This window comes from Strongylocentrotus purpuratus, unplaced genomic scaffold (genome assembly GCF_000002235.5).
Source record: "Strongylocentrotus purpuratus isolate Spur 01 unplaced genomic scaffold, Spur_5.0 spur5_scaffold_15, whole genome shotgun sequence".
NCBI lineage: Eukaryota > Metazoa > Echinodermata > Echinoidea > Camarodonta > Strongylocentrotidae > Strongylocentrotus > Strongylocentrotus purpuratus.
In genome coordinates this window covers 14,916,350-14,942,741 of record NW_022145600.1, presented here as the reverse complement: position 1 = coordinate 14,942,741, position 26,392 = coordinate 14,916,350, and the positions used below count along the sequence as shown (strand labels likewise).

Here is a 26,392-nt window from a genome sequence, read left to right as displayed (position 1 = left end):
AAAATGCAATAAATTATTGACAATTTATTGCATTTTCTGTTTTTTTTTAATTTATGGAAACTGCCCCCTACCCTAGCCCCCGCTGCGTAAGTCATGGTTCAGTGACAAAGCAATGGCCTCGTAACTTTGAGGCCCCAGGATCAAAACCGTGTCGATGTGCTATATTAGTGCCCTTTTGTGGGGCATTAATCCTCACTGTCATTTATGACTTAAGGGCGTAGGTCCCCTAGTTGATAAGTATAGTAGCATACACATGATTTAACAGTCACGCAAAACACACATTGGCGAATTGTTATTCAATAAACTTTGAGAATGTATACTATTATCTAGATCTATTATTTTTAAATTATTTTTAAAATAATTCCATGAATTGGGGTAAAACAAAAATATTCCAACTATATGAGCGACAGTGTACATTACATGAAAGGATTTACTAGCAGAAGATAGAGTATGCAGGGGAAAGTGAGAGTGATAAAGCGAATGGAGTAGAGAGAGAGAGAGGGGGGTTCGGAGAAAAGGTGAGGTACAAAGAGAGAAAGGAGAGAGAGAGAGAGAGAGAGAGAGAGAGAGAGAGAGAGAGAGAGAAGGGAATGGAATGATCATAATTAAAATTATTGTTATTATTATTATTATTATTATTATTATTATTATTATTATTAAGAGAGTCAGATTTCGGCGAGACAACAATAATCATCATACAAAAGTACAATATGTTAGAAGAGAGAAAAGGGAAGGTTAAAAGAAAAAAAGAAGGAGAGAAGTTTGAAGAGAGAGAAAGAGGGAGAGAGAGAGAGAGAGAGAGAGAGGGAGATGGGGGTCGTTTGTTGTGAATGTCGAGTATGCCGAGGACAGTCAATGACCTGATGCTGGTTGGTTAATTGTCCATGTACAGAAATATTTTGGGCCACATTGTTTTAAAACCGTTTCAAAATTACAGTAAGTTCATTGGCTGCATATATCTCTTTCAAAAAGTGTTTGAACTAACCATAACAATCCCATTTTTATTCAAATTGTATTTAAAATGTCTTGCAGTTTGTAACTGTCCCTTCTTAGCTGCACATAATGAGTGACCTTTGGTGCTGACGTCTTTAATCATTGCTATCTTATTAATCAGTTACATCATGCCCACAATTTTGTTACCAAATAAAGAGAAGAAGTTACTGAAGAGAATACAAAACTTTCTGTATGTGTAACATTTTTCATGTTTATGTAAATAATGTAAATGTGCTTAAGGGTCTCCAATTCCCTGCACCTACCCTAGACGTAGAAGTAGTCTCCGAAAGAAATAGACTGATCTTTTCTTCGGTCCATACCAGGGGCGGCGATGACGGGGGGGGGGGGACACACGTCCCCCCTAATTTTTTTAGGGGGGGGGGGGAATCCTCCCCCCTCCAAATTTGAAAAAGTGCACACAAAAATGTATAGCAAATACTGACTACAGACTGCAACACACTTTTAGGCTCTAAAGGGCCCAATAGTGCAGCGTTTAGACAAATAAAAATGCAAACATCTTAATAGCTACGCTACCTCGCATAATATCCTTCAAAATGTACAAGTAAATACCGAGAAAAGTGAAGTGTGAAAAAAGTACATTGCTTGTTTTTATACTATAGTTTTGCTAAGGAATGTAATTTTTTAATACAACAAAACTTCAAAAACCTGTGAGGGGGTGGTCACTTTCTTCACCTTCACCCCTGTCATTCACTAGCTCCCTCGCACATGCATACTGATGGGGGGGGGGGCTCGGGGGCTATGCCCCTGGACCCCACCAAGGGCCCTAAGGCGAGCCCCTGGTTGCTCATCTGACCGTAATTAAATGCCTAAAACGCCTGAGCTTCCGGGGGCTCTGCCCCTTGGACCCCACCAAGGGCCCTAAGGCGACCTGTGGATGCTGATCTGACCGGTAATTAAATGCTTAAAACCCCTGAGCTTCTATGATGGGGCTCCGTCCTCGCGGACCCCCGCCGGGACTTAGTCCCCCCCCCCCCCCCACCGGTCATGAAAAGAATCACCGTCCCTGGTCTACTATCCAGGGTTTCCGTCACGTACAGCTAGGGAGGACTAGAACCAAACAAAAATCAGTGATTAAGGCCCCTCTTATATACACCCCCCCCCACGTTTGAGATCCCAGTAAACTGACACCCCAATATATATATATATATATATATTTAGCTTGCACATAATGTTCGAATAATGATACAATGCTATTATCCAGTAACGTAAGCTATATGAAGTAGACGTCTCTGAATGTTGACCAAAATGATTTTGAATTTAAAGTCGAATTAAAAATATAATTAGATGCTTTACGCCTTTAATTTTTTATTAATTTTGGTATGATAAAACTGTCGTTCATGCTCATTGCAAATTTTACTAAAATGTTTATACATATAGGCTATTTTGTCTAATTTTTGGAGGATAAAAGACTGTGTTAGAACTTTAAATTTTGATCAGGAGCGCGCGCTTTGGTAGCGAGTGGGATGCTAATAATGACGTCTATGACTATATTCGACTAAAATAGATGAATACTCATTTCAAAACGTATGAAACACGCCAAAGTACGTACATGTACATCTTAGTGCGCAAATCACTAGACAAAAGAAAATGATAAACATGAAAAAAGGATTTCATTCCTTTTTCATGTTTTCCCTCAAAATTAGCACGATATAAAAATGTTTACATTAGATGTGAGGTTTCTGGTAGGAAACATGTACCCTTATTACGATGAAAGAAAGGTGAAATAGAGGGTAACAGATGACTCCCTGAAGTTATAGGGGTTACAATGTTTTAAAAAAGATATTATTGTAAACTGTTTCTCTCTTGTTGGGACATATGTGAATTTCGTATATTTTATTAACGCATTTCATAATACTTTTATTGAAAAAAAGGTTGACATTTTTTTTAAATGGCGAGAATGGTTGTTTCCAATATATTTACTCCCCTATTTTATTAATCGTTGTGACCTGCACACGTACTTCCGGTTGACCTTGTGGGTCGGTAGCTCATTTAGAAACTGCGAACTTTCATCACATGGGCGAAATACTGATCAGGACGTGGTTTCCAGCATATTGTGAAATGACGATTCTTTTATTCTCTCGTTTCTCCCTGTGAAATCCTTAGGAACAGAACTGATGTGACTTAATCAGCGTAGACTTCCACAAGGTTTGATTGTGGAAATTTTTGGAAAAAAGGAATTTCTACGGATAAAACATTTTTCATGAACATAATTACACGCCGTCGTTTACGGCGTGTTGCGGCCATTGAGATTTCATTCATTCTTTCATTGCACTGTGTATTACCGGCTTCTTCTGAATCGAGTCTACATGCCTGCAGCTGCAGTCAGAATTGTACTCTATCGAACTCAACGTGTCCACATTACTGGAACAATAGATTGGCATTAATATCACAAAATTTAATAATCTAGATCAGCATTACCAGTAACAGCGAAAATAAAAGTTATTTTTAAGCAGTGCCAGTGGAACTGAGTTGAATTGGTGAACAAGAGGAGGAAGAGAGAAAGATGTCTGGACAAGAGGAGACGGCGGCCGACAGGAATGTCGAGATCTGGAAAATCAAGAAACTTATAAAAAGTTTACAGGCAGCAAGAGGGTACGTTGTTTCACAGCTGGACTCGGAGTACCATAAATGTATTGTCAATGTCTTACTCTTACTTAGTCCTGTAAATTCATTTGAATTTCAAACGCTTGTTCAGAAACCTATCCAAAATTTGACCTGTAACTCCGGCGTAGAGATACCCTACTAAAACATACCCAAAATGAAGTAAATAAGATCTAATTCATTAAATGTCCAAATGAAGATCATGAGTTAAAATTTGTCATGTTTGTTAGGTCTACCTGTTTCGTTGTGTCAATTTTCTTGTTATTTTTTAAGTATTTTTTGGGAAGACAATGATATTAGTATACACTTACACTTTTTCACAGGTTTCACGGCAAACCGCTACACAATACAAGTGTATACCGATGGTGGGTTGCGGGCGGGCGCGTGCCTGTGTGAAGTTATCTAACGTAATGTCTCAGATCCTCATTACGGTAGATAACTTCACACAGGCCCGCCCGCAACCCACCATCGGTATGCACTTGTCCACTCCAAAAATAACTTACTTTTAAGAGAAGCAGAAAAATCAGACAAACCAATCAAAAAAAGTTCGAGCAAAATCGGATAACTAATAAGAAAGTTATGAATTTTTGATGACATGAAAAACTTTGAAAATCACTAGACAAATTGGCAACTCATTATGTCATGATTCTGTGACGTTAGGTCCTCACTATCCACTAATTATTTTCTTTATATTGATAATATAAATTTCTTATTTTCTCCCTTCGAATCATATTTTTATCACACCAGCATCCAAGTTAGATTGATACACTGTAGTAATGTGTTTTTGTGTGGATGCACTATTAAATATAGAGTAACTTTTTCCAGTTAAATCATGAAAAATTTTAATTTTGATAAACTATTGATATACAAATCAATAATTATGAATATGCAATATTCAGAAAATAGTATCGATTCTTTAGAGTTCATAAAAGATTTTGTGAAATGTCATGCACGCAATATGATACAAATCAAAAACCTGGGCAAAGGCATGGGGAAATCAAGTTTTGGGGGATAAAAAGGGAAATTAATGGGATTAAACTATAAAGCAATTGATAAATAGTGAGGACATGACATCAAAAACTGATAACCATATTGGCAATTTGTGTTGTGATTCTCATTGTTCCATAGTTTACATACTTTTTCAAAAATTCATAACTTTCTTATTAGTTATCTGATTTTGCTCAAACTTTTTTTGATTGGTTTGTCTGATTTTTCTGCTTCTATTAAATTTTTTTTTAGTGTACTTGTCCTTTAAGTGATGAAATCATGTTTGTTACTTCGTTTTAAAGGCTTCAGTGGTCTTATAATTCATGGAAAATTGTTCAGAATATGACAAAAATTGACAACACATTATAATCAGGTAGGCAGTACACATTTACATGTATATGATTGGCGTGGACAGCAGCCTTTGATTCATCAGGATTTGATGATCATGAATCACTGGCATTACTATTAGATATTGAAAAACAACTACTGGTACATGCATAATTCATGCCAAGAATTTGGCCTCCCAAATCCTTTTTTCTCCCTAAATCCTTCACTAGGCGCTACGTTGAAACTTTTTGCTTAAAAGGTTTGATGTACTTTGACTAAAGGACAAGTCTGCAAGCACAGGGTCTAATTTGACACTTACATGTGACCACAATTCCTAAAGTTTTGAGCAGAGCCTAGATCTGTCAGTTTCGGGCTGTGTCAAATCTCGTCCAGAACGGTTACAGAGCCTACTGTAGTCTCATAGTGCTGTCTCATAGTGCAGACACAATTACGCACAACAACGGACAAGGGTTTGTTTAACAGTTCATGTAAACTACAATTTATTTATGACATTTATTTTGACATTTGTTTAACTTTGATTGATAACTGGGATTTTATCAATCTACATTAGTACATGTACATTGTACATTAAGGCTGTGCCACAGTATGGGAGAAGTATCCCAAGTCCGTCTCCGAAAACTCAAGCAATTTTACTTTGAGTTGCAGTTGAAAGCGCTGATCTAATAATAATAATAATTATAGTACACATGCTGTTTTATAAACCAAAGATGACAGAATACTCCATTTTCCTTTGAGTCCAGACAGAAATCCGGACATTTGGTCCCAGTTTCTGAGTGGTGAGTTGACAGTGATTGAGCTGGGAAACATTTTAACCGCGGTACCATCCCGGCGCTGCCTCCTGGGCACGGGTGAGCGTCGGCCTGGACAGAGCCAGGCGCTGCTGGCAACAACAAAAATGGCGGCCGATTATTCGAGTACTAGAAATCGTACTCGAGAAGTTGTTAACAGTGCGAGTATTCGACTACTCGTTGCAGCCTTATTGTACATTGATACTGATACTTGACAGTCATAATACAAGTCAGGTTCCAGGACATGTCACATTCATGATAGCTTCAAATGGTCAACAGAAAGTAAAAAAAGTCCATATTTTAAAAAATCTATTTGCAGACTTTCTATAATCTTATGGGGAAGATTTTTGTTTGTTTTAGGTACTGTAATGTTTAATTAAATGATTTGGCAACTAATTGTTTACATTTTTTCTTGAACATTTTGTTATGTGTACATGTACATACAGGTGTAAAAGAAAACCCACACATTTGACAAATTGACATCAATAATTATTTATTGATTTATGGCTACAACAAAAAAAGTTAATGCGAGTATATCCGAAATAGCAAAGTATGGTACCCTAACAAATAAACTTCTGTCTTCTTTTCTTTGAGTGATACTTTACCAGAGCTACATGTAATCAAAGAACTCTATGTACAGACAGTACATGTGTAGTAAGGCTGCGACGGGTAGTCGAACTTGAGTACCCGCACGGTTGACAACTACTCGGGTACGATTTCTTGTACCCGAATATTCGGCCGCAAAAAAAAAAAAAAATGTCCAGGCCCACGCTTACTTGGCCAGGGAGAGCGGCGTCCGCTGGCCTGGTACCGTCAGTAAAAATGTTTCCTAACTCCAGCACTGTCAAACTCACCTTTCAGAAACTGGGACCAAATGTCCAGATTTCTGTTTGGACTTGGAGGAAAATGGATTATTCTGCCATCTTTGGTTTTTAAAACAGCATTGTTTACTGTTATTATTCTTATTAAATCGGCGCCTTCAACTGCAACTCAAAGTAAAGTTGCATGCGTTTTCAGCGAGGGACCTGAGAAACTGCCGAGTGGTATGGTAGTGGCAAAAAAAAAAAAAAGGAAAAAAATCCAAAAATCAAACAATTAAAAAAAAAATCCAAAAAATTCAAAAAAATTCAAAAAAATTCAAAAAAATTCAAAAAAATTATAAAAAAACATGGCGTCCGAATATTCGAGTGTGAGCCTGGGAGTGTACTCGGGTACCTCATTACACTGTTGTGCACAGCCCTAATGTGTAGTAAGCCATGTTAACTTAAGGGCATTTCCTGCAGTTACGTACATGTACATGTAATGTACCGGTATTGCATTCATCAGATCATTATGAGTCCTGAGAGGAATATCAATTCTACTATTTGTACGTCCGCGGTTTGAGGTAGTTTTCTATGGAGTGGTCCGCGGTTGCTGGCGTTTTCCTATGCACAAGGGCTTGATTGCTTGTGTGTGAGCATGTGTAATGCTCACACACAAGCAATCAAGCCACAACATGCAAAATGAAAAAGGATCAAAACTACATGTAGGCAAAACAAAGATGAACAAATATTACAGAGACAATCCACAGGATGCAATTGCAGAGCTCATGAACTCATTGAGCTGCTATTCCACTGAGTCCATGCATGTGATTATGATAGCGGGTGTCCTGAGGGATACCATGAGATTTTTTTGATACCACAAAATAGTGGAATGTTTTGAAACTCACGATTTATCACTTTACTTGATGTTTTTCTGGTAAGTGTTCATGTAGCCCTTTTTGTCTCGCCTGCGTAGCAAAAAGCGAGACATAGGCGCCGCTTTTCCGGTGACGGCGGCGGCGACGGCGACGGCGACGGCGTCAACATCAAAAACTTAACCTAAGGTTAAGTTTTTGAATTTTTGATATAATTTTAAAGTATAAGTTCTTAGTCAATGAAACTTTGACTATAGGGTAACCAAGTATCCCCAATCATGTGAGTAGAATTTCAGATCACAAAGTCAAGGTCAAAGGTCATTTCAGGTCAACGGACTTGGACTATGTTGTAGCATCATCATCGAAAACTTAACCTAAGGTTAAGTTTTTGAATTTTTGATATAATTTTGAAAGTATAAGTTCTTAGTCAATGAAACTTGGACTATAGGGTTATCAAGTCTCCCCAATCATGTGAGTAGAATTTCATGTCACTAAGGTTAGGTCAAAGGTCATTTAAGGTCAACAAACTTAGAATTTGTTGTGGCATCAACATCAAGATTTTCAAAATGCTTCTTCTTCGTTATTTTTCAACCGATTTTAATTCTGATTGTTTGATATGATAGGGCTAGGAGGGGGATTTAAAATTTCTACACAGAATCGTTAAATTCATTATCTATGCTAATTTATGCAAATTTATTCAAAACCACAAAAAACGCTTCTTCTCCTTCATTTCTCTACCGATTTTGATTTGGTTTGCTTTATATCATAGAGCTAACTTTGGTTCACTAAACTTCTACACAGAATTTTGAAATTGTTCTCCATTAATTAATTATGGTAATTTATGCAAATTTATTCCAAAAATAACAAAAATTGCTTCTTTTCCCTCATTTCTTGACCGATTTTGATTTGGTTTGCCATATCTGGTAGAGCTAAATTTGGAACACTAAACTTCTACACAGAATTGTGAGATTTTGTTCCATTGATTATTTATGGTACTTTATGCAAATGAAATGAAATTATGTCCCTTCCAGGGCATCAAATTTTTATGTTTTGACCAGTTCAAAAGTGTACCACATAAAATTTACGATATTTGTTGTTGCGAGATGTGGATGAGCGCTACGTCATTGACGTTCTGGTTTATCATATTGAATTGCGTTATGCAGGCGAGACCGCCGAGAGCGTTTCCCTTGTTATGTTTCAAAAACCGATGCCTTCATAAAGTTTTAGATATTCGGATAGCAATTTATCAACATCGCTATTCATTGATGGTCAGATGTTGGAATAGTGATAAAATTAGTATTCCAAATGGATCAAATGTTTTAATATTAGTCACCGGCCTAATCATCATTATTGTTATAATTATTTTTGTTATTATTTTCTAATCTACTAGGAATGGAACCAGTATGATATCTCTCATCATACCACCCAAGGATCAAATCTCAAGAGTAGCTAAAATGTTGGCTGATGAATTTGGGACAGCTTCAAATATCAAAAGTAGAGTAAATAGGTGAGTATACAACAAAAAGGGGAAAAGAGTGGTTCCCTAGCTTCTCTGTACAGCTCTAAAAGTTAAAAGAGTCTTCCCTCCTGACCTTCGTCAAATCAAATGTTTTCTTGTATTAGAGACAAGTATTTTTTCAAGTATACATGTAGTTAGGGGTAAGAGAGGGAAAAACTCACTGAGCCTAGACTGTTGCATGTTTGTCAGTCTCTATCACCATGCTTTCTCTCTCGTACACTCCTGGGGATCCAACATGTCTGCATCTGTTTTCAGGCTATGTGTGTATAAGAATATACAGCATTATGTTTCTTTCTTTTTTCCTGCAGACTTTCTGTGCTCTCAGCAATCACATCAGTACAGCAACGTCTGAAACTATATTCCAAGGTTCCTCCTAATGGGCTTGTCATCTACTGCGGGACGATCGTTACAGATGACGGCAAAGAGAAGAAAGTTAATATTGACTTTGAACCATTCAGGCCTATCAACACATCACTCTACTTATGTGATAACAAATTCCACACAGAGGTAGGTAATATCACAAACAGACATGAGATTTTAAAAAAAAAAGTAAGAAAAAGGACCGTTAGTTGTCTTGCTGTATACTCTGCAAGTCTGGTCACTTTCATCTTCTTCCTTTGGTCATTTGTTTTTTCTTGAAATTTACCGCTTCAGATTTATTGTCTGATGTATTTTCAAGTGGATGTTCAAACATCTTTTTTGTGTGTGAATTTGCTTTAGATCAATTAGTTTACCTGAAGGCAAAAGTCATGGATTAACTATACTTCATAGTTCACAATTGGGTTTGTATTTCATGGATTAACTATACTTCATAGTTCACAATTGGGTTTGTATTTCATGGATTAACTATACTTCATAGTTCACAATTGGGTTTGTATTTCATGGATTAACTATACTTCATAGTTCACAATTGGGTTTGTATTTGCTAAATTGCTTCAGCTCCAGGTGAGGCGTTGCCCCCTGCACAGTGCTCCTCTTTATCTCATACCTGCACAAAGCATTTAAATAGAAAATGAAAGCTGTTTGTACAAATTGGGTGAACTATGGATGGGGGGGGGGGTATCCTTGTGGGCTGGTTTGAAAGGATTCTGTTAACAACAACTTTACCTTTAACTAATTAATCTTAAGGGTACAGATTGCCTTTGGTATTTTTTCTGAAACCCATGCTTGATATTTCCTCTCTGGGGACTCCCCCCACCCCCCTTTTCATCATAAGTTATTTTTCTTCTTGTTCTATCCTTCGATTAGCATCCATGTACCGGTAGGCATTCTTTTTTTCCACACAAAATTCTAAAAACTGGATAGAGGGCTATTTCAGTAAGTTTATTTCTTCAAAAAATAGTTATAATAATAATAATAATAATAATAATAATAATTTTTTAAATTCCACTCCAAATTTTTTATTAAGTTAAACCGAAAATGGAAATTCATTGACCAATTGATCGTGAGCCCGGCAGCCACTGAGCAGCGCCAGATCGACGTTGCTCTATCCCTTATTGATGAACGCCAAACAAGGTAGCAGCAACTCCAGTCTTTTAACGTCTTTTGGTATGACGCGGCCGGGGTTCGAACCCACAACCTCCCGGTTGTGAGGCCGACGCTCTACTGACTGAGCCACCGGTATTTGAGAATGGAATCAATTGCTGTTAATATATTTGTTCTCATGATATTGCATGATTAATGAAACTTGATTTTATTCCTTGTCCAGGCTTTGACAGCATTGCTGGCAGACGACAATAAATTTGGTTTCATTGTGATGGACGGTAACGGTGCTCTCTTTGGTACACTGTCAGGGAACACAAGAGAAGTCCTTCACAAGTTCACAGTAGACTTACCAAAGAAACATGGTGAGTAAACCATGGTGTCAACAAAGAGATTAAAGTATGATGAATGTTAGCCGCCCTTATAGCGATCATAGCTATGACTAATTCTATCTGCAACACTTAACCCTAAACTCAGAAAAATAAGGTTTGGAGATATTTTCTTTTTTCGGGAGGGGAGGGAGGGGGGGGGGGGGTTGTTGTTTAACTTAGTGATGTATTTGAGTATTAGATTTTCTTTTGTTGTCACAAAGGATTCTTGTTTCAAAGCTTTAGGTGTGAAGATTACCATAACTGATAATGATGATGATGATGAAAGTAATCCTGATGGTTATGATGATAATGCTGTTGAATGTCATTTAACTTCTATACCAGTCATATCAACCATACATCGTGCTTGCAACATTAACAAACATTATTTCGACCAAGTTCTATTTAGAACTCATTCACCACACCAAGATTCAGAGTGGACATTGCATACAACATGTTTCTTGGCAGTCTTACCAAAGGACATTTGTACTGTCACTGCTGAGTTGGGGCGCGGATCCATGACTCTCTCCTATATCCAGTCAGGTGTTCAACCCAGCCATCTACAACACCTATTCCTTTTAGATTTTAAAGACACATGATGTTGTACATAGACAATCAGACTTTATTATTTTTTATGCTTAATTTCAAGTTTATCCCTAAATCTCACTTTTCTTTCAAAGGTCGCGGAGGTCAGTCTGCTCTTCGTTTTGCTCGTCTAAGGATGGAGAAGCGACATAACTATGTGAGGAAGGTTGCTGAGACGGCGGTCCAGCTGTACATCAGCAACGACAAGCCTAACATTGGAGGGCTCATCTTAGCAGGGTCTGCTGATTTCAAGACAGAACTCAGCCAATCAGATATGTTTGATCCTGTAAGTGATATCAAATTATGTTGGACCTGTAGAGAACAGTATGAAGACATTTCTAGCCTTGTACAGTAAATGTATTTAACAAGGAGATACCATTTGATCTTCCTCAAGGGAAATGTTTATGAAGTTGTTTTCTTGAAATCAGCTGGGTAAAATATGTGGATTGAAAAAGAAGGAAAAAAAAAAAGAAAAACAAAAATCCACTGTTTAAATGGTAATTTCCTTACCATTCGTCAACTGAAATCAAAGAAACCTGGGTAATTCAGTCCTAACTATAGTTGCACTCAGTCCATAACTATTCGATACTCGTATTGTAGCCAATAATGTTTTCTTTAATTTGATAGCTTGCTTCATAAAGTCTGACCACTATTAGCTGAACAAAATCAATTTTTGTGATTCATGTCAAATTTGCCTTGGCCTAAGTTTGGAATGAAATTAGTGGTCAATGCAAGATTTGAATGAATAGTCCCCATTCCAAATGAATGCACTCACACTTGATGAATACAACTCCTGAACACCATTCAACCAAAACTTAGGCTAAAGATATTGTTCTTGCTTTTTAAAAATGGTCATTCTTCAGACATCAGTGATAACATATTAATGAGCAACCTATGAAACTTTTTAGCACATATCATATCATTATAAGATTTTTAACAAATTTACCTCGTTTTTAAAGGCCCACTGCACTACTTGTAGCTAATTGCGCCCTCTATGGGCAAACAATGCCTGATCGGTGACCATTGGTCCCCCATGATCCTCTCTTTCTTATGTTAACTGAGAGCTGAGTTGATGAGATAACCACCTGTCCAGTGACCTTGCAGGGCAGTCAAATCCCTCCTGCAAACTATGGCAGATAAGCTTTAATATAATGAGGCTTGAATATGGGTTTCCTTTTTATTGTATTACTCTGTTTATATTTTTTTCAATGTGTGCTAAATAATCACACATGTCCATGTACATCACCCTTGCACCTGTGATGTACATGTATAGCATACAAATAATTCATTGTTGTCCTTTACAGAGGTTGCAAGGTAAAGTGCTCAAATTGGTGGATGTATCATATGGTGGAGAGAACGGATTCAACCAAGCTATTGAGCTGTCAGCAGAGGTCTTATCAAATGTCAAATTTATTCAAGAGAAGAAGCTCATTGGTAGGTATTCTTGGTGGAGTGAGACTACTGTCCTAGTTACTGTAACCTATCAAGGCAGAAAGCTGAATCAATTGGCTTTTCTTTTTCAAACTGGAAAACAATTTTTTTTTTTTCATTTGTACATTATTTCAATAGAAAATATCTGTATGAAAATAATGAATAGAAATAATATCCATAAATGAGTTCCTTGGTATTGCTGACTTAATAAGGGGAAAGCCACTTTTTTTATTTGAAGATTTTAATTAGGGTCTTATTTTTATTTCTTGAAAATCATTGCATCAAACAACATTTTGAAGTGAGCATTGGTTGTGCACTTGTGCAGAAATCTATGTGTATGTGGTATAATATATTTCAGGACAACGAATCAAAGGTTTGTTGTGCCAAACCACAAGATGTGGGACTATAACCTTGATTAGTTCCTGTTTAGCTGAGAGCTTTTATCCCACAGATATCATGAAATGTGTAACATGTTGGTTAGTAGTCAGAAGATTTTCTATGAGTATTGGTGAGTATATTAGTGTGTAAACAGGAGATATATAAGTCCATCACATATTTTCAGACTGTTAATTGGTTATCTCCAACTAGTAACCAAAAAAATGTACATTAAATAAATGAATGAAAATTTTAAAAAAATACCTTAGGATTGTACTAAATAGACAGGCAAGATATATAGAACTGCCAACCAATATGAGTTTACTGAATTATGTTCAATACAAAAATAATGTTTAAAAAAACAAAAAAACTTGGAGACACATGTAACAAAATTACCAGTTGACGTAAATTTGAACTATATTATCTAGGCACTGGAATTGATGTCCACTGAGGTAGGCAATGTACGGTATGATACCCACCCCGGTCACACTACCAAACTAATAAAAGAACTCACAAAATTATGGGTATTCAAGTTATGGAAAAAGTAATGTTTTATAGTTTGGTTTATCGGTAGGTCTCATATCCCTTTCAGCAACTACTATCACAGAATGGTAAAATGCTGTGTGTTGGTGAGGGGTGCCTTGGAGAAGCAGATCATTTTCTTACATCTCCGACAACAAAAATCAAATGTTTCTTCTTTCCATCTGCAGGTAAATACTTTGATGAGATCTCCCAAGATACAGGGAAGTATTGCTTCGGAGTCGAGGACACGTTCAAAGCTCTGGAGATGGGTGCTGTAGAGATTCTCATAGTATGGGAGAATCTAGACGTCCAACGATATGCACTAAAGAACCACTCCTCTGATGGTATGTAATGTTGGATGTTGGTCCCTTTACACATCATATGGATGAGAAGAGGAGGGGTTTTCAGACTTATCAGAAGTCTTTTGGGTTCTAAAATGTGTTATGTGAAAAGAGTAGCTTTCCTTGGTGGCAGTACTAAGACAATGAATCATTAATTATCTCAGCAGAAAAATTTATAATTTTCTTAATTCAGTCACACTTACAGGTAAAGACCAGTTTTGGAAACGCCCCCTCTCAAAAAATGTTGCTGGGAAACCGCCTACTAATTTATATATTTGGTAAATTATTATATCTATCCGGACCGGATAGATATCGTGCATGTGTCGCGTAGTCCCATATACATCTTTCTGTGTACAGTGCTTGTAACTTTACCAAGATTGGGCCAAATTTCTTATCATTTTGATGATTCCAGAACTAAGGCTGTGCATAACCGTGTAATGAGGTACTCGAGTACACTCCCAGGCTTACAGGCGAATACTCGGATGCCATGTTTTTGTTTTTATTGGTTTTTTTTGCCACCACCATACTACGCCAGCAGTATCCCAGGTCCGTCCCCAAAAACCCACACAATTTTATTTTGATTTGCAGTTGAAGGCGTCGATTTAATAATTATAATAATAGCAAACAGTGCTGTTTTAAAAACCAAAGATGACAAACTAATCCATTTTCCTCCGAGTCCAAACAGAAATCCGGACATTTGGTCCCAGTTTCTGAGTGGTGAGTTGACAGTGATTGAGCTAGGAAATATTTTTACCCACGGTACCATGCCGGCGCTCTCCGGGCCGCTTGGCACTACTAAGCATCGGCCTGGACAGTGCCAGGTGTACGGGCGGAGAAAAAAATGGCGGCCGAGTATTCGAGTACGAGAAATCGTACTCAAGGAGTTGTCAACAGTGCGAATACTCGAGTATTCGACTACTCGTCGCAGCCTTATCCAGAACCTTGCAGTACACACCAATACTTATATGCTAGATGATCAACCTTTTCTGATCGATTCCACATCGTTTCTTTCACAATGCAATCGCATGACCATAATTGGCCTTTATCTTTAATAGACTATGTTGTGGCATCAACATCAAAAACCTAACCAAAGGTTAAGATTTTGAATTTTTAACATGATTTTGAAAGTGTACATTCCTCTTCCATGAAACTTGAGCAGAGGGGTTATAAAGTATATATAAAAAAAAAATTTGTTGCTTTATATAAAGATAAAGTTGAGTTCTGGTCATGCAATTGCATTGTGAAAGAAACGTTGTGGAATCGATCAGAAAAGGTTGATCATCTAGCATATAAGTATTCTTGTGTATTGCAAAGTTCTGGAATCATCAAAGTGATAAGAAATTTGGCCAAGTCTTGGTAAAGTTACAAGCACTGTACACAGAAGGATGTACATAGGACTACACAAACACGTGACGTAAAAATCTGTCCAGATGTTTACAATGTTACATGCCATATTTAGAATATGAAGGCATTTGAAGAGTCATGCTTTTCAGGGAACATGTTTTATCTAATGTTCTTCTACCCTTGCATAATAACAATGATAACGATCACAAATTATTTGTCACCTCTTCCCAGAACTCTACCTTCTCTTTGATGAATTGAACTTGCCCTTTAATAAGTGATGATGATGATTTGATATGCTGACTGACTTGTTTTGTCTTTGTTTGTTTGTTTTTCTCCTTATAGAGGAAAAGATACTTCATCTAAATCCAGAGCAGGAGAAAGACAAAACCTACTTCATTGACAAAGATGTGAGTGTTTTATCTTCATATTTTTGTCATATTCTACCTTTATATATTAGGGTTTAGGGCATTGGGAGGCTGTTGGTATGCCCTAGTCTACAGGAACTTTCAAATGTGAAGATTGTGGTTCCAATTCTGCAGGTCTGTGTGGTTAAGGGAGCACTGGAAAATTGGTTTCCCTCGTGGCTTTCAAACTCAAGATTATAAGTTTAATCCAAAATTGGCACTTAAGAGATTTTAAAAAAAGTGTTGATAATTTTTTTTAAAGTGACTCTGTAACATTGTTGAAGGTTGATGAAAAAATTGCTTAATTTTTGTATAAAATGTTACTTACTATATTCCTTCTACTGTACTTATCCTTTGACATGCAAAAAATCCTGAAAAATTCTCAAACCACAAAGATATCCATGGTTTTCTTTGAAGGCGTCAATGTATGACACCCTCTAACAGTGATTAACAGTAAATTCTCCCAACCATTTTTGAATTTTCCAAACCGTTTTACCATGAAAAAAATACATAAAACAGGCTATAAAAAATCTGTCAACACTTAAATGTCTGGAATGGAATGTAGAGCCATTTTATTGCTTTGTGACAATTTACATTCACCTAAAATGTAATTAAATTGTAATAATATAGTTGGGAGAATTAAGGAATCGATCAGATCAGTTTTTTCCCAATTTGTACCATGAATAATGGTCTGTTTTCACTCGAATTTTCAGATTATCTTTAATTGTACATCTAGCATTGAAGTCACTACCTTAGCACCACTATCTCTCATCTGAACAATGCTCCCTTTAATAGTTTCTTTTTCTGGTTGCTACCTTTGCCTGGGTCCTGCTCTGAACTTATTTTTATGCCTCCGCCACCGAAGGTGGTGCCGGAGGCATCATGTTTTCGGGTTGTCCGTCCGTACATCCGTCCGTACGTCCGTCCCGTTTGACCGTTATCGCAATATCTCAAGAACCATTTAAGATTTAAACTTAAGACTCGGGAATAGTATTTATCACCATAGGAAGACGATCTGATTAGATTTTGGAGTACGTAGGTTAAAGGTCACAGGTCACAGAGGTCAACTTATGAAATTCCTTGTATTGAGTTTGTTAGCGCGATATCTCAAGAACCATTTGAGATTTAAACTTCAAACTTGGATAGTATGTATCACCATAGGAAGACGATCTGATTAGATTTTGGAGCACGTATGTCAAAGGTCAAGGGTCACAGAGGTCAACTTATGAAATTCCATACATTGAGATTGTTATCATGATATCTCAAGAACCACTGGAGATTTAAACTTCAAACTTAGTGATAGTGTGTATCACTATAGGAAAACAATCTGATTACATTTTGGAGCACGTAGGTCAAAGGTCAAGGGTCATAGAGGTCAACTTATGAAATTCCATACATTGAGATTGTTATCATGATATCTCAAGAACCACTGGAGAAGTAAAAACTTCAAACTTAAGGATAGTATGTATCACCATAGGAAGACGATCTGATTAGATTTTGGAGCACGTAGGTCAAAGGTCAAGGGTCACAGAGGTCAACTTATGAAATTCCATACATTGAGATTGTTATCATAATATCTCAAGAACCACTGGAGATTTAAACTTCAAACTTAATGATAGTGTGCATCACCATAGGAAGACAATCTGATTAGATTTTGGAGCACGTAGGTCAAAGGTCAAGGGTCACAGAGGTCAACTTATGAAATTCCATACATTGAGATCGTTATCGCGATATCTCAAGAACCACTGGAGAATTTTCACTTCAAACTTAATGATAGTATGTATCACCATATCATAATATCTCAAGAACCACTGGAGATTAGAACTTCAAACTTAATGATAGTGTGTATCACCATAGGAAGACAATCTGATTAGATTTTGGAGCACGTAGGTCAAAGGTCAAGGGTCACAGAGGTCAACTTATGAAATTCCATACATTGAGATTGTTATCATGATATCTCAAGAACCACTGGAGATTTAAACTCCAAACTTGTTTAAATTGCTCTATGGCGGAGGCATCATTTTCGACTGCGCGCAGTCAAAATTCCATCTAGTTTTTTTAATGGATCAATATGATCAATAAATTAATGATTCTAGTGTTTACAGGTTGAAATAAGGTATTTTGGTGAAAATTATATATTTTATTAGACCTACATGTTGAAGATAGATTAGGTGTATCTACTAGGCCTGAGTCGGTACGGTCAGTCACACCGGGTGCCGACCGTCGCCATCGGGTCCCGGTTTCGTTGTTTGGAAACCGACGCTCCCAAAAAAAAATGAAATATGTAAGAAATTGCAGTTTTGCACACCACTAACATTAATCCACATTAAAACTGAAGTATTTAATTTTTATCAATCATATTCTAGCTCATCCTGAATAGATCCGAACTGCTGATATAATATGGGTTGCAAAGCAGTTCGCTGCATGGGGTTGTTGTTGCCTGCACAGCTAGCTAGCTACTGTACTGGCGGGGTCTCTCGCCAGGATGAATAAATCAGGTTTAAAGAAACAATAATGTTCAAATAATAAAACGGCTTTCTAAAAAATACTTCTTTACAACATACCGATCAAATAATTTTTACAAGACAAAATAAATATTTTTCTTTTATTTTGAACACTGCATGTTTCTTTTAAAAGCTGAAAATTACTTGGTAATCACAACAAGTTTTTATACTGATAGCTGTTGCAAGGCAAGCTCTATCAGACTAGTCACAGAAAGAATGCGCTGTGCAATTCATTAGCTGTAATAGTGCCAAAACAAACCCAACAAATATACGTAATCGTAACAAGAAAAAATTCATTTACAACTACGAGATTACAATTGGAAAGACAACTACTCAAAATTACCATAAGCAGATACATAACTTGGAGGAAGAATACAATAGTTGTCCAAGAAAAGCCACAGAAATAGTGATATTTAAGGAGTTACTATAGGTACAATTATTATCGGAATGGGCCTGCTGCGATGTCCGTGCAGAATTACGTGTTTAAATTGAGCACAAGAATAGAAACAATATACCGCCCTCTACGGTAAAAGCAGTATAGCAATGGATTCAAGTATAGTGATTAGATATCTGCAGCAGGCCCCTTTCGATAAAAATGTACCCAGTTACTCCTCGATTATCACAATTTCTGTGTCATTTCTTGGACGACTTTTGAATTCTTTGTCCAAGTTAGGTATCCGATTATGGTAATTTTGAGCAGTAGTTGTCTTTCAAATTGTGCTCTCGTAGTTTTGAATGATTTCTTGTAACGTTCTTGTTACGTTCTTGTTCTTGTCATGTAGTTTTGTTTGGGTTCGTTTTGGCACGCATTACAGCTAACGAGGTGCACTGCGCATTTTTTCTGTGACTAGTCTGAACTTGCCTTGCAACAGCTATCAGTATCGAAACTTGTTGTGATTACCAAGTAATTTTCTGCTTTAAAAAAAAGCATGCAGTGTTTAAAATAAGATATAAATATTTTTTTTGTCCTAAAAAAATTATTCGATCAGTATGTTGTAAAGAAGAATGTTTTAGAAAGCCGTTTTATAATTCTAACATTCATATTTTTTTACCCGATTTATTCAACCTTCATGAATCAAAATTGCGGCTCGAATGTTGTCTTTCTATTTTTGCCCCAGTTCTTAAAACTTTTAAAGACGAAAATAATGTCAAATGGGAGAATATACCGATCTGAGCCGATCTGAATATATGCGCTTTTTATAGAGGCAAGTGACAAATCCTGCGAGCTGATTTCGGGGTCCCGATCGGTGCGAGTCGGGACCCGGTTTATAAAAGTCCCGACATGACTCAGGCCTAGTATCTACTGTACATAATTATTAGTAGTAGCAGTAGTAGCAGTAGTATTAGCATTATTATGAGTATCATTAGTAGGAGGAGTAGCAGTAGTAAAAGAAGTTGTTTTAGTAGGAGTAGGTCCTGGGACCTCTTGCTTTTATCTTGTATACCAAAATTACAAAGCAATGATTCAGTTCGGTAACTTCAATAATCACAAGTCCATCAGTATGTTCTAGTATATTTATAAAGGCTAACAATACCTTGACTGATATTTCTGATCCCTTACAGACTGGTGTTGAGTTGGAATTAGTGGAATCAATAGCTCTCCTGGAATGGTTGGCAAACAACTACAAATCATATGGTAAGTATTTGGAAATTACTATGATTACCACAGACATTACTTTGCTATAAGTTTTTGTTATTGTTGTTGTTGTCTTACTATCTGTAATATCTGGATCTATATGCACCCAGCCACAACAAAATGTTAGTTATCATTTACCTTTCAAAATTAAAATTGTAACCATTAAAAAGAGAATCCTTTAAGATATGCATGTACATATATTTAAATAAAATTGCTTCATACAAAGTAAGATGCTCTGTTTATGTCAAGTTGAGGATAGTTCATCACTCTGTAGCCAGACCCTACCCTTTCCCTGTTTCTTTGATATTGAAAGAATAATCTGGTCTCCTCAATTACCCAGTCACTAGCGACTAACTAAAATTATATGAACTTGAATGGCCAATGTCACTGGGAAATTGTCTTAAATGATGCATTATATAAAACAGAAGTTGAAAAATGTGGATAGCAAATTTGCCTTTTCTTTTACCACATCTGTCATACCAACAGGGTAAGAAATGTATTACAAGCCTGTACCTTTGTTTCAAGAGGAATTTATTAATGCTCTTTACGTATCGCTTTGTTCCGTAATGCAGGTGCCACACTTGAGATCATCACAGATAGATCGCAAGAAGGATCTCAGTTCTGTAAGGGCTTTGGTGGTATTGGTGGCCTTCTGAGATACCGTGTGGACTTCCAGCAGTTAGATTATGATGAAGACGATGACGACTATGGAGACTACGATGACTACTAGAAAGGGTCATGCCCCAGCTCTGAGGGAATGAAAAATGTCATCCAGGATTCTGAGAGGGGATGCAGAGATAGACTAACAATGAAATTTGATTGATAAAGAAGGATATTCGCCTAGGATTTCATGGTCACTTCAGACGATCTACAGCCCTCCACACCCCCCCCCCCCTACTCAATACACTATTATTGATCCAAAAGTGCTTTTATTTTCAAATAATTGCAATTACTTATAATATGGAAATGTAAACATATATATAATTCCTGGTCAAGGTTCTGAATAATGTTATGAATGAAAATGATCTAAGGTTTAGTGCATTGTAAGCCTTCTGGTTGGAGTAAAAAGCTAGAAATTGTAAATTGAAGCTATTTTAGCTTTTCCTCCTGCAATAAAGCTTCCGATTTCCCTAATCTTCAATTTCATTATTCATATTACTATGCAGAACCTCGATTATTAAAAATTGAATGTTCACATTAAAATAATATTGCAAATTCTTTCCAAAATTGGATCACAGTCAGATCGTTATCACATAGGAGGTTTGTCGACAAATCTATGTTTATGTGCGTCTTATGATATGTTTCAACGCGTTTTAAACTGTTTCAAACCAAGGTTTGTACAATTTCTATCATGCAAGCTAGCATTTTCCTGAACTTCACCAAACAGACAGGGATTCATCAAATGAAAGGGTAAAATGATAGGAATAGGGAGATAAGCATGAGTCTATGTTACAAGCTTCCATGAAGCCCAAGTTGAGAGATAGTTTGATCTTAATGGAGATGTATGTGGTGATTGCTCTCAAGTGATTGTTCTTCCTGCTTGCTTGTTTTGTTCAGCCCTTCATGGAAAGCAAAGAAGGGCTCTATATGTTGTTAACCATGGAATCCTAAGTGAAATGTAATTCATGTAGTCTATTTGATTAACCTCCATGAGGTTCTGTATTTTCTTCTTTTTTATTTCTAAGTTTACAAGATGTTCTCTGTCAGCTTGTATGATTTTCCCTCAATACGTACTGCACATGTTGTCCTGGCAAGAAAACAATTTTGATTCAATTTTTGGTTCAGTTGAAATGCTGAGTCCCTACCCCTACTACAAAGTTGAACATTGTTTTTCTCATCAAATTTTACATTTGATTTGGGAAGCACGGACAAAGTGAAAGAGTGTCTCAAGTTCATATTGTCGTAGATGTAAATTGAAGTGATAAAACTTGGGGAAATCAGAAAATCCAGTGCATATCCACATTCTTTAATATTTTTTCATAATGGGTATCAGTTTAACCTGTGTGCCATAATACGTGCCATAACACTTGTTCGGCTGCAACAGAGACACTCACAAGTGTGTTAGATTGGCATAAGGAATACCATAAAAAATTGGGACCTATCAAGCGTAGGGATTTGTAACAATATCTGTTTTTATTTATATTCATTTCTCCTTTGGGAATCGATGATGAAGTTTATATATATCTATCATTTTCCTTGATTCATAGGATTTTGTTTTTCGATTAGAGATATTTAGTATCCAGTTATATGATATCTGCTTGGTACAGGAAAGACCAAACAAGGGCGTAGTTGCTAAGATAGTGTATAGTCTATTCACAGAGCCATCCAGCGGTCGATCTGTTCATTTTTTCTTTTTTTTTCTTTTCGGTATCATTTCAGTATCATTTTGGCGAATGGCAGTGTTCTTATGTGCAAAGAATGATCGTACCACTACAATTGATACGATCAACGAGCTAACACTGAATGATTGTGATATTATTATTACAATTTTTGTTGCCATGATATCTTGTCACATTCAAGATTGGAATAGCTCCATCGGTTGTTCCTATGCTTTTATCACAAATATACTGTGTATTATTATTATTGAGTGATGATATGATTGATTGTGGTAACAAGAAATATATGCATGTTCTACTTCTGTCTTTGAATGTATATGACATTTCCACAGTGTATTGTTGCACAGATATAACAAATCGAGCATAAGATTTATGTGATAAAATACAGAGACCATATGATATCATGAAAGAGTTCTTATCTTCTCATTTTGGAATAAATTATTTTGTTCTCTCATTTTGGAAAGGAAACAAAAATAAAGCGAAATAGGAGGATGCAAATACACCTTATTATAAGACTTGCTTCCCTATGAAGATAGACATTCAAAGTGACGACCCACAAGATGGTTCACCACTTTATGTTGTTTAAGTATGAAGTGCACTTAGTAGGACATGTCCAGGATACATTAAGATCTATGATTTCCATTTGATTTAGACCTTTAACATAGCGATCTAGATCTGCCGAGATTCACTTCTATAAAAGAGTACATTCATGTCAACTATTTGCAGGCCGGCCCTCTTGATAAAGCACAAACCAGGCAAATTGGTTGAAGTGGAAATCTAAAGGGAAATGACATCCGATTGCATTTATAATTGAAAATATGAAGAAAATCATGTCAGAAAATTTGGATAAGAGTTCTTGTTTTACTACACCATATCTGCATCTAGAGAGTGCATGCATGATAGTGCAGAGGAATAACGTGGAGTTGCAATACAAGAGCTGCCACTCATTGAGGAAGATCATCAGCTTTTGTTCCTTGAAAATATTTCCAAGAAGATATATATATCCATTCTTCAAGTTATTATGGTGGCATTGCCAATTTTATAGTCTGAAAATGGTTTTCAATATTCAACAACAAAAAATGAGGCTTTTCATGTTGGGTTGTGCGAACTTGCAACTACTATGCATTTTGGTTTGGTCCTAAGTTGATTGAAAGTTAAATGTAGGGATGTTCAATGTTTACTGTTTAATAAAATGAAACCCAAACTATGAGTGGGGCAAGAAAGCTCAATATTCTTCATGTCTTTTCTCTCTCTCTCTCTCTCTCTCTCTCTCTCTCTCTCTCTCTCTCTCTCTCTCTCTCTCGTATCTAAGCGCATAGAGACAATTTTGTAATATGCTCTATATAAGAATTGAACATTGTTTATTTATTAAGAATTCTAATGGAAGTAGAGTAATTACTGCTCACTGGTTTCAATAAGATTATTATGTTGAAAGGTGAGGGAGAAAAGGAAAAAATAGACTGAGGCTATGTCTGTATCAGTATGTAATCTTAAACCTACTTATTTTCATGAGGACCGAAACAACAGTGGCAGAATATGTTTTTTGATATTCTATTCCTTTTTTGTTGTTATTGTAGTGAAAAAGGAAGAAAATTGTTTTTAGTAAACAGAGACAAAAATATGACATACAAGAAACATCTTTGCTAACACACCCCTTTCCCAGCTCTGATTTGATTGTACTACCTCTATGTAAAATAATTTATTCTGATGCATGTCAAACATTATAATGTATCCAAAATACAAGCTGACATATCCCCCATTTTCAAAATTAGTTTGTTCTATCGGCATAGTCTGAAAGACATTTTTGTACACTTTTGTTTTTGTTGCACTTGTTCCATCTTTTTCCTGAGGCTCTAATTCGTAACATCCATCTACGGGGTGTCTTTAAAAAATGCAACAAGATTTTGATTGGCAAAATTGTAAAAAGTACTCCACCATCCTCAATGAAATTTCATAAGCAATGCTGTAGCAGTGTCTCCTGACCTCGATATGAATTTCACAAGGATTTATGCCACAATTCCAAAGTTATGACTGTTTTTGTACGAGGTACCATTTTCTGAATGTAACAAAGCAAACGTGTTGCATAGCATCAACGGGCAATACACGTATACCTGTTGCTTATGCATCATCATACTAGTGCTCAAGCGTCTTAAGGAATTTATTCCTGCCAGGTGCCATTTCCCTCACCTAGGTGGAGTGTGACAATTGTAGATTAAGGTCTTGCTAAAGGAGATTTCACAACAAACCTTTCCATTGAAGTCATTGTAACTAACAATTTCTAACTGCAACATCTTAGATTGATATTTAATTTGTACAATGTCAATATGTAGTTGCAATGTGTCTCAAGTACAAGAGACAAAGAAAAGTATTTCAAGAATGGTTTTTTGCAAATAATTTGCTTATTATCTTCAACTTATATATATTATGATCACTATGATGCGAGCAATTTACTGTAGGAAACAGACGATTATTGTTTTTAAAGAAAATATCAACTGTATTACTTATTATTTCAAGTATTGATTTTAGGATATGCATTGTTAATGAGATCTATGAAAATTGCTTAATGTGCTTTAGGTTTCACCTCAATATCACAATTTGATTTGATATACCGGTAGCCACTATTACTCTTTTAGAAAGATAATACAGAAATTAATTTTACTTCATGCATTACATTAATCTTAATTCTTAAAACATATTTTGTGACAAGAATGAAGTTTAATTGAGAGCTTGCCAGGAAAAGCACGGATGCACTGGTACTATTCAACATGCTATCGTCATAACTACGTTAATTTAGCTCAGATCCTTCTGAAAATCATGCAAATATTAAGAGAGATATCCATAACAGTATCTACAATGTTTCATTGAGAATAAACAGGTACTTTCTAAGATGTTGCCAATCAAAATGTCATTGCATTCTGTTTAGACACCCCTTATATCTCTGTGTAGTGAACCTGCCAAGCTCATGATGATATGAAGGCTTACATGTACATTGTAAATCTGCATGTCTGTGTGCAGGTCTGCCTATCTTATGAAAATAAATCATCAAATTCTTATTACATCTCCTTTTTAGCTCCTCTTAGAATTTGTTTCTATATTATATGTTTGTGAAAGAGGGTGAAACTACATAGAGTGAGTGAGAGAGAGGGGAGCAAATGAAGCAATCAAAACCTGCCCTAAATCATGAACTATAACTATAAAAGGCAAACCGAATCTATACTATTACGAGAATTTTTTTTGTTTTATAATACTAAGCTGTTGTAACTGTGTGTTGTGCGGAGTGAGAGTCGAACATGTAGAGTCCTTTCGTAATATAGTTGACGATTACTTTTGTTGGAACCTCTCAACCTTTAATTTTTGTCATTGTTACGATGATGTGATATGATTTGATGAGATGTGATACACTGTCGCTCATTTTGTTTTACCCGATTTTTTCCTAATAGATCTAGATAATAGTATACATTCCCAGATTTTATTGAATAATAATTTGCCAATGTGTGTTTTGCGTGACTGCTAAAGCATGCATATTCTACTATGCTTATCAACTAGGGGACCTAAGTCATGAATGACAGTGATGAGGATTAATGCCTCACCAAAGGGCACTAATATAGCACATCGACACGGTCTTGATCCTGGGGCCTCACAGTTACGAGGCCATTGCTTCGTCACTGAACCATGACTGTACGCATTGGGGATTGGGTAGGGGGCAGTTTTCCAAAAATTAAAAAAAACAAAGAAAATGCAATAAATTTTCAATAATTCATTGAATTTCCCCCCAATCCCCAACATAAAAAAATCCTCTGTACAGCCATTCATTATGGCTCAAGGCATGGGCAAACGGAGGATTTTTTTTATGTTGGGGACCAGGGTAAAATGCAAAGAATTATTGAAAATTTAATATGATGTGATGTAATGTGGCGATGTGACATGACGTGATATCGATGTGATATGATATGATGTAATGTGGCGATGTGACCTGACGTGATATCGATGTGATGTAATGTAATGTGGCGATGTGACGTGATGTGACGTGATATCGATGTGATGTGATATGATGTAATGTGGCGATGTGACGTGATGTGATGTGATGTGATATTGATGTGATATGATATGATGTAATGTGGCGATGTGACGT

At 36.4% G+C, this 26,392-nt stretch overlaps 1 protein-coding gene across 1 annotated transcript; it reads left to right on the top strand.

The window, feature by feature from the left end:
- Positions 1–3,008: 3,008 nt before the first annotated feature.
- On the top strand, positions 3,009–25,318 carry LOC591483 (eukaryotic peptide chain release factor subunit 1). Its single transcript, XM_011663368.2, has 10 exons — positions 3,009–3,606; positions 8,804–8,920; positions 9,241–9,439; positions 10,641–10,779; positions 11,463–11,653; positions 12,672–12,801; positions 13,884–14,039; positions 15,723–15,787; positions 19,852–19,924; positions 20,497–25,318. The coding sequence occupies exons 1-10, from the start codon at positions 3,518–3,520 to the stop codon at positions 20,652–20,654; spliced, it is 1,317 nt and encodes a 438-aa protein (XP_011661670.2). The 5' UTR covers positions 3,009–3,517; the 3' UTR covers positions 20,655–25,318.
- Positions 25,319–26,392: the final 1,074 nt, after the last annotated feature.

What these genes read in the sequence shown, in the direction of transcription:
- LOC591483 (XM_011663368.2), top strand. Translation starts at nt 3,518, where the DNA reads ATGTCTGGACAAGAGGAGACGGCGGCCGACAGGAATGTCGAGATCTGG. An exon ending in AGTTTACAGGCAGCAAGAGG is followed by an intron (nt 3,607 to 8,803) that starts GTACGTTGTTTC and finishes CTAATCTACTAG; the next exon opens with GAATGGAACCAGTATGATAT. An exon ending in AGACTTACCAAAGAAACATG is followed by an intron (nt 10,780 to 11,462) that starts GTGAGTAAACCA and finishes TTTCTTTCAAAG; the next exon opens with GTCGCGGAGGTCAGTCTGCT.